The sequence below is a fragment of the Sinohyriopsis cumingii genome, chromosome 7 (assembly GCF_028554795.1).
Source record: "Sinohyriopsis cumingii isolate HCF-2022 chromosome 7, ASM2855479v2, whole genome shotgun sequence".
Lineage (NCBI taxonomy): Eukaryota > Metazoa > Mollusca > Bivalvia > Unionida > Unionidae > Sinohyriopsis > Sinohyriopsis cumingii.
The window spans coordinates 25,055,180-25,070,404 of record NC_142967.1 but is presented as its reverse complement, the minus strand read 5'-3'; the positions used below and the strand labels follow the sequence as shown (position 1 = coordinate 25,070,404).

General features: G+C 35.4%; 1 protein-coding gene across 1 annotated transcript in view; it reads right to left on the bottom strand.

Annotated features, from left to right (window-relative positions):
- Positions 1–3,480, bottom strand: part of LOC149794910 (uncharacterized) — a 33,253-nt gene extending 29,773 nt beyond the window's left edge. Inside the window, exon 1 of the mRNA XM_089963730.1 lies at positions 2,356–3,480. Coding sequence (XP_089819856.1) covers positions 2,356–3,480 — 1,125 coding nt within the window. The remainder of the gene's footprint in view (positions 1–2,355) is intronic.
- Between the last annotated feature and the right edge of the window lie 11,745 nt (positions 3,481–15,225).

Below are 15,225 nucleotides of genomic sequence, written 5' to 3'. Positions count from 1 at the left end.
AGAAGAGAGAGGGAAGAGGAGGAAAAGAAAATAGGAGAGAGGATGACTTATAAGATACCAGAGACAGAGGATTGGGGTGCTGAAGCGAATCATCCCGCCTCTGCACTCTCAAGACAAAAAGTAAAAAGAGACTGGAGTCAAAGATGTGTGTGTGGCGCCAGGCCTGGAAGGTGGAACCATTAGATAGGTGCATCTGGAGTTCAAAACAAAAAAAAACAGCCCTTTTCAGGGCTAACCAATACTCTAGAAAAGAAATAACCATCAATTTGCCAATGTGTGTAGGTAGAGTAGTGTGAATATAAACACTAACTCTTTTTTAAGATAGTGTGAGGGTATGTGTTTGTGTGTTTGTGTTTGTAAGAGCTCAGGTATGTTTGTGTGAATAGTAGATTATGGGTTTGTTTATTGTTTCTTAGCGTATGTGGAGAGTATAGTTTGGGTTTTATTATAAGAAATGAGAAAGTAGGGGATGTTTTCCTTCACGTCCGCGCGTTGTTAGGTCATGATCTAGGTAAGATCAATTTTATGTTTTTTAGGGGATGTTTTCCATCACGTCCGCGCTTTCAGTATAACACTAATAGTGTTGGTCATTGGAGCCCATTCTATGGAATAAGCAAACAAGAAGATGCCAGCAGTTTCAGCTTTATACAACGATCTTATGGGAAGTTGGTATTGGATGGTAGATGGATTGAATGTAGCAGAAAGGGTTGAACAGGAATGGAGGTATGCAGTGACAAAAGACTTCGTCTCAAGACAAGTAACCAGCCTCCACTTATCCGTAAATATTGTAAAAGAAATGATAGAGGATGAGGAGAAGAGAATCAGAGGTTTAATTAACGCACCGTATGTGAAAGTGGGTAAGTTAAAAGAAGCAATAGATCATGTGACGAGTGCAAGGTGCTTTCTAGAAGACATTGTAGAATGGACAAATTGGTGTTTCGCGAAGTGGGGGTTAGAAAAACTTAAGAAAGCTGAAGAACTAATGAGGAATGTGCTGACCGAAGAGGTCAAGAAGATCAAAGAAAAGTGGTCAAAGGAAAGAAAAGAAGAAGAAAATAGAAAATAAAAGGATGAACTAGAAAAACTGAACACAAACTGGATGAAAATCCAAGAGAAGTTCCGGGCCATGGGCCACCCGGACTGGATGCCGGAAACAGAAAAGAAGAAGAAGAAAGGAATGATGGACAAAATAAGAGGATGGTGGAAAAAGTTAAGAAGTTAAAAGAAGAAGAAAAAACCCAAAGGCCCTTTTCAGGGCCAGCCATATTTCTCGAAAAGAGATAGCCTTTCAATTGCCTACCCCTTTTTTTAAATTTAAATTTAAAAAAAATTTTTTAAAAAAAATCCCATATTCAATTCCCCTTTGTCCCTAAACAACTCCCCAAACTCTATTCCCCATGTTAAATTCCCCTTGTACGTATATCGGCCCACAATTTTTTTCCCATGTTAATTCCCCTTGTACGTATATTAACCCACGATTTTTCGCCATGTTAAATTTCCATTGTACGTATATTCACCCAGGGGTCTCAGTAATGCTAATTTCCATTGTACGTATAGTGCCCCACCTTACTACTTATGTATTAGTTGTTTACAGAATACCAAAAAATAAAACGTTGAGGTCAGGTAGAAAATGAACTTGATTTTGGACAAGTCAAGTCCAAAATACAATTATCCATAGCATATAATGAAATTTAGAAAATACAAATTAAATATACATAGCAATAGCCACTAAACATTCGGATCCAGTTTCATAAAATTTCCGCTTTTTTCCCTCAAACTGAAAATTTAAACTGTTTTACTTTGAGATGCTTCCGCGGATATTGGGAATTTTGTCGAAGGAAGAAATTAGAGATTAAATAAAAATTACTTTTTTAAAATAAAAATGGTAAACCTTGTAATGATTGTGTTCTAATTAAGAAACATCTTTTCAGGACTTCCTCAAATCTGATGAAATAGACAATGTTATGAAATTTATAAAACATCACTTATTGAGAGAGAGAACTTGTGATTTTATGTCAACGCATGTTAAATAATGAGTGAAAATATGTAAGCAAGGAAATATTAAGTGTTCCCAATAAAGATGCGAAAGATATATAAATATCTCATTTTGCGGAATGGTTTTGAGTTGAATGAAACGTTGCAGTGGTAGTAGTAGTTGTTGTTGTTGTAGTAGTATTAATAGCTTTAGTAGTAATAGTATCAGCAGCAGTAGTAGTAGTATTTGCACAAAAACAAAAATAGTCAGTTCTACTACTACTACTACTACTACAGTAGAAGAAACAGAATTAGTAAAAGCAGCCGTAGCCTCTCTGATGATGATGTCGGTTATAATCATTGCGATGATAGTAAACTTACCAAGTATGAATCAAAGACCATTTCAACAGGGCATTGGTTCGATTCCAACGGTTTCAGCTCCTGTCTTCGGAAGTTCAAGAGGGCGGAGAAGGAGAAATCTTTAGATGGTGCTGGGCCACTATTGACTGAGCAGACAGGTCTATTATTTAACATCGTGATGTTGTTGCAAACCATGCAGAAGACGTTTTTATATTCCGAATTAAACGAGGACCCGAATGGAGAATGACACAGCCTTTCAATTATCTCATCGTATTGGGACCAAGATCCACTCTCGTTACAGCTAGAAATTAGTGGGGTACATTTCCTGGGTGTATATTCTGAAAATTTTGGTGGATGAAAAGTTACGTTACATTCCTTTGAGTTGATGGCATCTATGATACGTTGTTTTAGGGAGGTACCAAAAACAAACATATTGTCACAATCCAAAGATATATTCCAAGACTGAAGGTCCTCCTTTTCAACGCCATGACACGATGCACAAAATTTGTTCCGATAGTTAAGTCCATTTCTGATATTAGTAACTGGTGTTACGTTGGAAAAATCAAACTCCTCTGACACCACATAAGAATCACCTGATCTTCTGCACGTCTTCGTATCTTCCAGATTATTTTGTGGAGGACAGTCAGCAATGAAATAATAACCTGAATCTTTAATTGAACCTCTTTTAGACTTATGCAGTGAGGGATATTGACATTCTAACTCACTTCCGACAACTCTACGAAGCTCATCGAAATCTGCGATAAAATTGGGGCAGCATTTTCCCTCTATCTTACAGTCTACGTCACATCTACATGGATCACAACAAGGAAAGCCTTCAGACGGAAATCCTAAACCCAGCGAAAAATTGCAAATATCATTGTAAGGACAATAGAAAAGTTGAATTTCAATAGCTCTTCTAATGCTTTGATCTTCAATGGCGTTGAGATATGTCAAAGTCTTTTTCATTGAAAGAATTGTTTTCATGTCGACGAAGGTGATATACCCGGGATAAAAAGGGTACCAGTCAGGTTCCTCCAGGTATAACTTAGTAGTTGAAGTACTTTTATCATATCCTTGACTGCTATAAAATGCTGTGTATTTTGTAACTGTGGTAAACTCCAACTCATCAGGAGCAAATGCATACATTTTTGATGTCTGTAGAAAAATTGCAACGACCATTAGTAACATAGTTGAAGATATCATTTTCTGGTTCTGTGCCGCAGATCTTCTTTCTATATATTTCCTATCTGCAAGCCTCCTTCAGATATTTGGTAGACATTGTGTCAGGTACATCTTCTGTCTTCATCAATTTACTGCCTTGTCGCAAAGCCAATCAGCAATACCTGCAATTATATTGAGACACCTTAGATTAGCGTACAATTCATTTTGTTATACGCATCAACCAAACTATTTTCATGCTTTGGACAGCAGCCTTCATCGCACAGTATACCTTTATCTTTATTTATTTTCATTTCCTTAAAATGTTACACTCGTACTCGTCCGTCCGTAAAATGTAGTTCCAAACTGGACAAAAATTGCGAAACATCACATTAAGAATCAATTACGTTATGCTAAAGCCAGAAATGTTGTTAACTTTATCCTTCGAAAATAAAGCTGATTATTTTACTAGAATTTCTTGACGGTTAACATTTGATCAAAGTAATAACCAGGGCGTAGTTGCTTGAAAATCGTAATTCAAAGCTTCTGTTTTCAGTCAGTCTTTATTAAATCAAACCTTTGATCGACTGCTCACCAATTGCATAATGCAATATATTTAAAACCACCTGACAATCCCACCTGGACTGTCTACTTTGTCAAACCTTTGAGCGAAGTTAGACACCAAGGTAGCATCAGTGTACATAATTTTACCATGTCCCATACATGTGTCTGTCATCACATTTGATTTAATCTAATAGTTATGTCGAAGATCGTGATAATATTAAAAATAACCGCCTAGAAGAAAGTCATTAACATATAATTTAGAGCAGGCAGGACCGTATAGAACCGACAAATTCGTTGAATACATTGTTCGATAATTAGAAATTACAACCATGTGGAAATGATTATTCTCGTACACAAACCAAGAACAAAACAAAATCTCTAAATGAACAACCGAAATAATTCATGCAAAATAGAATACCGACAAACCGCTGCAAAACGGGTTAAATATATGGAAGAATATAAATGTATCCAACATAGAATATATTTTAAAATGGTTTTTGTTATATAAAAAAACTGTCAGTAAAAGCATTCTATAATATGATGTTATAAAGGTTCGGCACAATCTCTAGCTTTTCCTCCATTATATCTTACATACGATTTCCTACAATATGTAAATAGGTTTCATGGATAGGAACATACCTGACACAGAATAGGTACGATTTTGTCCTCACTCGAACAACAAATATTCAAGGATTTTTACACAGTCTATTTCTAATAATATTTTCTCTTCCATTTCATTGAACAGGTTTTACTTACATTCAAACAGCACGGTCATTACTATCGTCATCATGACCCACTTTAGCTTATAGGTCTACTTCGCTTCATCGCCATTGAATAGAATGAAACTGAAGATACAGTAAATATAAAATAAAAATGTTTGTGCGGCAATGCATGACACTCCTCCGTTCCACTGGGATTCTAGGTGCTGTCATTTGGAATAAGTGAGTGCCTTCAGCTTGATTTCATCGCTATCTAACAGTATCATCTAACAAAAGTACATAGGCGTGATTGTTTTTCTATCTAGACGTTTTAGTCTCAAAATGGTATCATAACAAGTAAATAATCATATACAACTTATCACATTGCAAAAATCATCACAAAAATTACTCGTTGAATTTTACAAAACTTATTAGTTTTCCGTCTTTTCTGTTTCTTCGTTTAAGACCTTAGAGCTGTAATAATAGTTCAGTGTGATCCAGAACAGGTGGTATTATAATAAGAACTACAGACTTAACTTGAATTGTACAGAAAAACAAGATGGTATACAAATGTATGACATATGATGTGATCACATTCTGGATCACACTGACCTATTTTGTTTTTGAATTTTAATTATTGAAGTAAACACTTTGGATAAAATACTCCCATCTTTCTTCAGTTTCGGCGAGTTAAATTAACATAATATTGATAATTATAAATCGGCTAATGCTATTTTACTTTGTACTTTTCATAGTTAAACGTTGTGGACAATGTAATACATATAATCTAGTGAATGAAACATTTATACATAAGAAAAGTAAATGGTCTAGCATGTACGAATAGATAAACTACAATAATTTAATAGGTGTAATCCTTAAAATTATAGTTTGCCTTTTCTAGCTGTATTAATGGAGAGTGTAAACGATAACCACACTGCAAAAATATGAAAATAGTTTCTAATCAATAGTAAGGTAAGTGTATACACACAACACATCAATTTCAAAGCCTTATTTCAATAATATTGTTTTTTTTTTTTATTTGTCCATTTTACAAATTAAACATTAATGGAAACACGGCGTTATTAACTGAAAATTGTTAAGTTCCTGCAGTTTCTACTTAAAAGTTCATTTAAACAAGGTAAAAGACAGATATCTTGTATAAAACCCAAGCATCATTATTTTTAGGTTAACAGCAACAAAATGAAATGGAATGCTTATGTGTAACGAAGTAAGGTCCATGACATAAAACGGAAACACTGTAACAGCAAATTAGTGATAACGAGTTTTTAAATGGACTTGGTAGGAGTTCGATTACAAATGTCGAATATACTAAGTGAAAACATTTTAGAGGCAATAAAAGCAACAGATCTTTACCTTTTTCATATCGAAATTACAAACGACGTTTCTGTAATATTTACGAAGCTAAGTTCACATTTATCTGGGCGGAGTTATGTGTGCATTAATCATTTTGTTGTTGTGTAATGATGAATCTGTGCTTGTGTATTTAGTTCGGAATACAGCATACATTCAGTTACTTTGTTTCGTGAAGTGTATTTTTGTTTACATAAGTAAGCCTTAGGTAGAATAAGAAAATGAGCAGATAATAAAAAGATTACTGAATTTGTATGGGAAAATATGAACTCACAAGGTCGTGCAGTATTTCCATCCGAAAAACTCGTTCATATTTTCCCATACAAATGCAGTAACCTATAAGCACAAAATGCTGTAACGTGTGCAAATCATGCTTCACAAACGACATTGTATGCAGAGATGTCAGGATTGTTTTACTTTTCTCTAATATACAACAACAATATGTTTTAATGTTCTGCAATTAATAAGACTAGAGATTCGCGTAAATAAAATGTCTGGGATTGCCGCAACATTCGCAAAAAGCATACCTCAATGTAAAGAACTGTACATTTCACACACTCTGCCTCTGGCACGATAATACCGAAAATAGCAATTCAGACAACCTAATATATAAATTATACAATTAGTTCAGAATGTATGACAAACCGTTTTGTATCCATTCAAGAAACTATACATCTCCTAATCTATATAAGATATCTCATAAACGTTAAACTCTATATCTTACAAAGTTACTTATAATATATCTTTCTTGTTTTATCACATCTCTTATAGTTTTAAGCAGATATGTCATACGTTTTATATCTTGATATTCTGTGTATTGTGTAATAATTGTGTAAAAGATACATTAGATACAATATTTAGTAAGACCGCTTAAAAAGTCGATAATATATCTTATAATTTATAAATTTATTCAAAGCTTTATGAAATGTTTCAAACAATTGATCAGATTTATGAATCAATACTGATTATAAGACACCCTTATAAGACACCCTAACTACCAATAACAGTTATGAGAAAACTTATTATATGATATCTAAATTAAATCGCTTGTTGAGCTTAAAAGATGTCTCTTAAATTTATGAGATATATTAAAGACTATAAAAGATGTTCTATAAAAGTTACAAGGGACTTCGATAGTTTGCGGATATTTTTATAAGAATATGGTAGCCAAATGAAAATTTATTCAAAGAACAATTTATCTTATAAACTTTATATCATATTTCATAACTTCACTGAGATACCATATAACTTAAGATATAGTATGTTTTTTTTTTATAAAATACATACTTTATCTGACAACGTATTTTACTTTTAATTAAGATAATGTATAAACCATATAAGATATATTATATTATTTATAATGTGTCATGATGCAATTTTTCGATGAATTTTTAGAAAGAACAATTTTTAATGGTAATTTAAATTTGAATAATTTTATTAAAGATGATGATTGATAGAATTTTTGTATTGTACAGTTCTAAATTGTAAGCTTTTAATAAAGTCTGTCATTGTTAGAGCTGTGTTATTGTAAAAACAAATCTTCAGTAGAAATTAATATAGCTCTTAGGCACTACAGTAAATTTGAGTAGCAAATACACTACATAGATGAGGTAACGATTTACAACAACATTCTCAGCCACTGACGTAAGGCATAATGACTGAAAATAATTTAGTAAGAGTCTGAGTTGTGCACTGTGAAAGTTTGATGAAACAAATTATTCTTAGAAGCGGAATGCAAAATGGAGGGCTCTTCGTAGCTTTTCGGAAGCACGAGCAGCCATCCGCACTCCAAGAACACGTACGTTGAAGATGAGTGTTGTAAGACATAACATAACATATTAATGACAAGGCAAATGTCTGGCGGCATATGAATATATATATATATATATATATATATATATATATATATATATATATATATATATATATATATATATATATATATATATATATATATATATATATATATATATATATATATATATATATATATATATATATATATAATCAGCTCTCGACAGCCTAGTCACAATTGCTGTGTTGCAGACTGCAGATTCAGACTTTTCGCAACATACACCACTCTGCACATGTGAGATGTAATATCCACGTCGCAAGAGTGACACCACCATTTAAAAGGAGGCCACCGTATTGTATTTCTCACTTTTTTTCTATCTGAGAAGTGTAACGTCATTAAAATGGGCATAGCAAAAAGAATTATATTCAGTAACTGACCACAACAATGGGCAAAAAGACCCATCAACATTTCTTTTTCATAAATGATTTATTGTAAAGTGTGTGAGGTACTTTAAACCGTTATACGTTTTTATTAATTAACTCTGTAATTTTATAGTATATACTACAAAAATTATAAGGCGTTATGAGATATTTTATCTACTATAATATAAGCATTATAAAACTTATGAGAGATCTTATAAAATGTAAAATGTTTCCGTATAGTTAATAAGATATACCATTAACCGTATAGCGCATCGTAAAATTATATGATATCTTATAAACATAGTTAATTCAGATATCTCCATAACTTTTACAAGAAATTTCATAATTTTATAAAGTATCATTCAGCCAATTTATGATATCTTTAAAACTTTGTGAGATATCATAATAAAATTGAATGTAAGATATTCTATACAGGATATGAAACACTTGATAAAGTTTATGGGATGCTTTATGGGACGTTTATAAGATATGTCATAACGTTTATAAGATACGTCATAACGTTTCTAAAATATGTAATAACGTTTATAAGATATGTCATAACGTTTATAAAATGTTTCATAACGTTTATAAGATATAAATAGTTTGAGATATCTAGTTTTCGTAAGGAATAAAAACAAACAAATCACAAGTGTAAATCCTACTCTGCAAAGGGTTGCAAAGAGGTTTTAAAACCCTTGAAACGATATGTGGACTGGTTAAGTAACACATTGAAATGCTCGACAAATTTCTGGAAACAGAACTTCAGTTGAATTAATCTTTAATCCGAGGCTACAAGATTAAATGAATTAGAGCTGATACAATGCTTGAACAGAGAAAGAAGATTTAAGATAGAGATAAGGACAAACTGCAAGAAATGCAACAAATATAGCAACACGATAAGATAATATGTTTTCCATGTGTGCTATATATCAACAAGATCGTCTGTTTTCCACGTGTGCTATAAAGCAACACGATAAGATAATGTTTTCCATGTGTGTTATATAGCAACAAGATAAGATCATCTGTTTTCCACGTGTGCTATATAGTAACAAGATCGTCTGTTTTCCACGTGTGTTATATAGCAACAAGATAAGATCATCTGTTTTCCACGTGTGCTATATAGCAACAGCATCGTGTTTTCCATGTGTGCTATATAGCAACAATATAAGGTCATATGTTTTCCACGTGTGCTATATAGCAACAAGATCGTCTGTTTTCCACATGGTCGCGCAGCTCAGTGTGATTGTATAACTTTTAAAGCTATTGTATTATCTATAACATTTGCTATTTAAAACATAAATCCTAGTTTGTATACCACTTCGTACTATATGTAGTCTCCAGTCAGTACAGGTGTAATTGTTAGTTTTCAAAATGTTCATAGCGAGACCGCATTTGTGTTTGGTTTTCCTTGTAGCTTATTGAAATATATTACCAGTTAGAAAATGAAGTCATCGAAATCGTGTGTGTGTGTGTGTGTTCGATCAATGATTAGTACAGACAGTATAGGACATTGTAATTCCATGACTCCGTGTCAACAGTTTCTGCATTTTTATACGATTCCGTTCATAATTGGGACATTATTAAAGCATCAAAACACTTAGTCTCGAGTAGTCTCACTAACATTATGAGGTAAATCAGAACTTGAAGTAGATACATTTCACACCTAGCATTATTTATTGACAGGATGAAGTTCGAATAATTTTCTATTTTCAAAACATCATAATAGTTAAGATTTTAAGATTATTTTTATAAGCTCAATAATTCCAAAGCTGCACAAATTTTCGCATATGTTGCATCACTGTGTCAGAGAAGAGCGAGGTAAAATGATTTCAGTTCATTAGTACATAGAAAATTTCAGGATCTATGTAATATTTTCACCAAACGTCGCTTGTGAATCACGAGTCACGTAAATGAGAATGTTACACAGTAAGCGAAAGGAATCACCGAATCATCCCATTTATCTATGTTGGCAGCATTCCTAATTAACAGCATGCAATGTGGAAGATTATTAGCTACATGGTATTGCAGTAGTGGGGACTGGATTTCCATCCAGTTTTATTTTATTTGGGTAAGAGTGAAAAAAATAAAACAACCGAGTCCAACACTCTGGGTAAGAAAATGTATCATTAGTGTGAATTCTAAAACCGCAACTGGACTAGACAATATTCCAATACAATTGCTACGATATGGTCAATTTGCACGTCCGGACTCACCGTAACTGATTAACACTACTTACTTCCAAGATATTTTGTATTCAAATCGTCTTAATGAAGCGCAATGTGTGTGTGTGTGTGTGTGTGTGTGTGTGTGTGTGAGAGAGAGAGAGAGAGAGAGAGAGAGAGAGAGACTTCGTCTAGAGAATAATATGTTGCTGTAAGCAATCTTCCTTTCATAGAAATAATATATGAAGAAGAACTATTGTTCCAAATGAGAGAGCATTATCGGGGAAAAATCTGACATCCATAGTTCGACCAGGGTCTGGCTGACACACAACGTCACATCCTTAAGAACTGATTTCCTACTTTTCAATTTTAAAAATGAATGCCCAGAGGAAACTGTTACGTATCTGTCGAAGATATTTGCTAGCCTTCCCAATTACCCTTAAATTGAAAGGTGTTGGCTCAAGGTGAGGGTGATACAGCATGCTATCCGACTTCAAGCTAGTTGTCAAACAGATAGAAAAAGGTAAACCTCGGTATTACGACTTTAGGTTTCAAACTAAGTAACATAAAGAGGTGAAGCCATCAATGTGAGGAAAAATCAACAAGCGATTTATTTCCCTATAATACAAAATGAAAATTCAGGAGACAATTACGGTATCATCACTATAACTGCCACATTGCAAACATCGAAGCGTTTTGACCGCAACATTGTTAAAGCTACGTTAAAAATAAAAATAATAAAACACACACACACTTCTGACCCTCAACCCATGTTTTGTCTTTCGGTTCGAACAATGACCTTTTAATAACACAACCCACAGCTAAGCCAAAGTGTAAGTGTGACAGGACGTATCCTTGCTTAATACCTTAGCAGGTTTCAAACTACTTGGATCAGTTTCCACTCTCGCAGTACATTGGCTGCCCATGTAGAAACCATTCATGATATCTTTCAATTGGCCATGAATCCCGTATCTTCCACTGATTTGCCTCACTGAATATATCTGTATGCAGTCGAATGCCTTTTTGAAGTAGATTAAGCTAATTAGCACAGGTTTCTGCCATGCCATATACTTTCACGTGACTTGTCGCAGCGGTCACAACGGGCTGGAATCTGGCTTCTTCAGATTATAAGCTTTGTCATCAGTATCAATTATTTTTGTCTGAGCAGCAGAGGGGCTGTACAGACCGAAACTTTTTGCACAATAAACCCCTCCAGGAAACTATTCCTCGATAGAGGGCTTATTTCGACGAAATAAACCCTTCTATTCAGAATACAGGACAAAAAAAAATGTCCCCCGAAAACTCGAAGAGTTTCCAGGGACAAACTCGTTGAGTTTGCACTGACAACTTGGGTTACTTCAATAAATCTGAAACAGTTTCCGTGGCGGGGTCGTTATTGAAAAATCCATGGGTCGGGTCCATCCCCTCTGCTGCTCTGGGAAATGAGTTTCCAAGGAAAAACATTTTTATGTTAGCGGAATTAAATCATTGACAAATAAATAATGGCAAATATTGGAGAAGCACATACGACTAGATTAGCTCGAGAACGTCTCGAAGCAATTCAGAAATTTCTTCCTGTCCGTGATAGTGTCAGACAAAAATTACAACTAAGACAGCAAGCACGGGAAGGCTTTGCAGAGACTACGGAGGAATTATTTAAACCCGTGACCAAAGCTACTGAAAAATCCGCAGCTGTTACCAAAGAGGCTTTAATAGAGCAAAGGAAAATTTTACAGGATATTTCAGCTGGACTTAAACCCCCGCCTCCACCCGATGAAGTTGTTGTGTCAGTACCTGCTGGTAAGCGAGTAACAGGGAGAATTACTGACCCCGCCAAAAGATTTACGCCGGATTATATTGAACTTCTTAAAAATGTACCAGAAGAGAAATTACCTGAGACAATACTGTTAGGATTGATTAGAAGAGATGTGTCTTTAAACCCAGAACACGGTTCTATGACAGATGATAATTTTATCAAATATTCGTATCGTATACGTGAAAATAAAAAACAAATCAGCAGGGACGATACAAAATACGATAGACTTGTAGATGCTATACGTAAACTTGAAATTCCACCATCGCAACCTCAAGAAGAAAAATCACCGTTGCAACACACAGAACGACAACAATATCCTTCACGGCGAAGAGCAATAGATCCTGACCTAACTCCGTTAAGTGAATACGAGGCTGCATCTGAAGGAAGTCCGCGGGGCCAAAAATTCAAACAAACTAGGTCGCCGATAATTAGCTTAACAACATCTTCTGAAAGTTTGCCTCAAGACATTTTATCCCCAAGAATTGTACCATCAACAGGGGAGGGTTTAGGATCCGGTTTTATTGCCTGCCCTAATAATATCATCGATGATGTATCACGGTTGGAAGTTCTCATCGGAGGAAGACGTGCCGGAAACAATTCTCCGGAAATTATAAATGAAGCCGCAGATATCTGTCAGAGACTATTTCAGCGTGGCATCATGGATATCAGCATCTACCGGGGGCTCATTGATGAACTCACAGACGGTTACCACAGCGACTAATAATTAAATTTGCTAGCAAATTCAGTTAGATAAACAATAATTAAATAAAATGATACTACACGATTCTTTTCGCAGACCAAGAAGTGTCAGAGTAGTAAACTCACGATTACCAGTATACGAGGTTGTTTACGGAGATGGAGTCGGTGATGTTGTTAGGGATTTAGTCACAAGAATCGCTCCGAAAGCTGGACCGTTAGCAAAACAATTCGCGATGAAAGCCGCTGATGTTGTCAAGGATAAAGCCATTGGCACTGTTGGTAGTCTTGCCGGGAAAGCATTTCAATCAATCAAGGATCGACTAGCACAGCTGATACGAAAAAAAAACCCAGTCGAGAGGTTGGTGCCAGTAAAACTACCATCCACTGAAGCTATGCCGGCAAATGTTAGTAGCGTAGTAAATAAGGCCGTAAATCAGAAATTAGCTGAGATCGCAACAGCAGGAATTACCTCCAAAGCGTTGCAAGATAGTGTAACTGCTAATTTGATAGCTGGTAGTGGTTTCCGGTGACGATAACATTTTAATTAGATCATCACAAATAATAATAATGTTTGCACGAAAATCCAATGACGCGTTTGATATGTCCAAACCAGTACTTAAAGATGATTCTGTACGTGATTTTCAATATTATTCTTATGAAGCACGTGATCCTAACCAACGCGGAAGAATTGAACTACAGGTCCAGGATACAAGTAGATACTTCTTGCCCGCTGAGGCCTTCATCGAAGTTGAAGGTAGGCTTTTAAAGAATGATAACACTAACTACGGAATCGGCGACCGAGTTGGATTTGTTAACAACGGCATCATGGCGTTATTTAAATCCGCTATTTACATGATAGATGGAAAAGAAATTGAAACAATTCATGATAACGTCGACGTTGCCACAACAATTCTCGGGTTGGCGAGATACTCGGATGATTACACCAGATCAGCCGGACCATCAATGATGTTTGCAAAGGATATAACCGACAGCCCCGAGAACAGGAATGTAACAATGAATAATGCCGGTGACGCAGTTGCATCGATGAACGAAAATTTTAATTTGGGTTTTGCAACACGTAGATCGATGTTAAGTGGAGATGAAGAGTTCTCAGGTGTGATTCCATTGTCTCACATCTTTGGATTCTGCAGAGATGTCCACAAGGTCATATTCGGTGCCAAACACACAGTTGTACTTGTGCGAAAACCTGATGATAATGACGCTATCTGGCGAGATGCTGCTGTTGCCCCTGGTCAGGTAATACTAACTAAACTGTGGTTGTGGATGCCAGTGTTGTCTCCGTCAATCACCGAAGAACAACGACTGTTGTCTTTCATGGACACGGGCGGTAAATCACTGCTATCCTGGAAAACAACAACCACAGACGTTATTCAGGGTGATAATGGTGGGTTGTTTACATGGCATATATCATCGCAACAAGGAGTATCAGCACCACGACATATTTTCATTGCATTTCAATACCGTGCTAGAACAGATAGCCAGGAAAGAAATCCAATGGTATTTGATACACTTGGAGTTTCTGAAGTTTCGTTGAGAATAAATGGGCATCAGGAGCCATCTGAGGATATATTAATAGATTTCGAACATCATCGTGTCGCACGCGCGTATCATCGTCTGATGTCATTTATGGGGCGCGACCTTAATGTAGACACTGGCCTGCAAATATCACAGCGAGACTTTATGAGTTTATATCCGATTTATTACTTTTCGCTGGAACATCTTGATCTGGTTAAACAATCTGTTGTCGACCTACATTTCCGAGCTCGTGTAGGTGTTCCTGCTGGTGGTTACAGAGCGATTGCTGTCATACTCTCCGATAAAGCAATGCTGCTTGAAGGTGTTGGCGGACGAATGAGGGTCATCGACGCTCCAATCGAGAATATGTAACGCAATTAAAATCAAACTTAGGATATAATGTCATACAGTCATGTTAATGTCACCTTGACTTCCGGTCAAACGAAGAAATTGCAATCAAAGAACGCAAGCACGTGCGGGACATCAATAACACTAAAACGAGATCAGATTACTGGTGGTCCAAACAAATTGTCGTTGACTAATACTCAGCTTAAACATTTTAATAAGGCACTAACAGCAAAAACCGGTGTCCGACTTGATTTCTCTGCTGCAGCTATCAAGGACATGACTAAAACCGGTGGAATATTTCCTCTTCTCGCAGCAATACCGG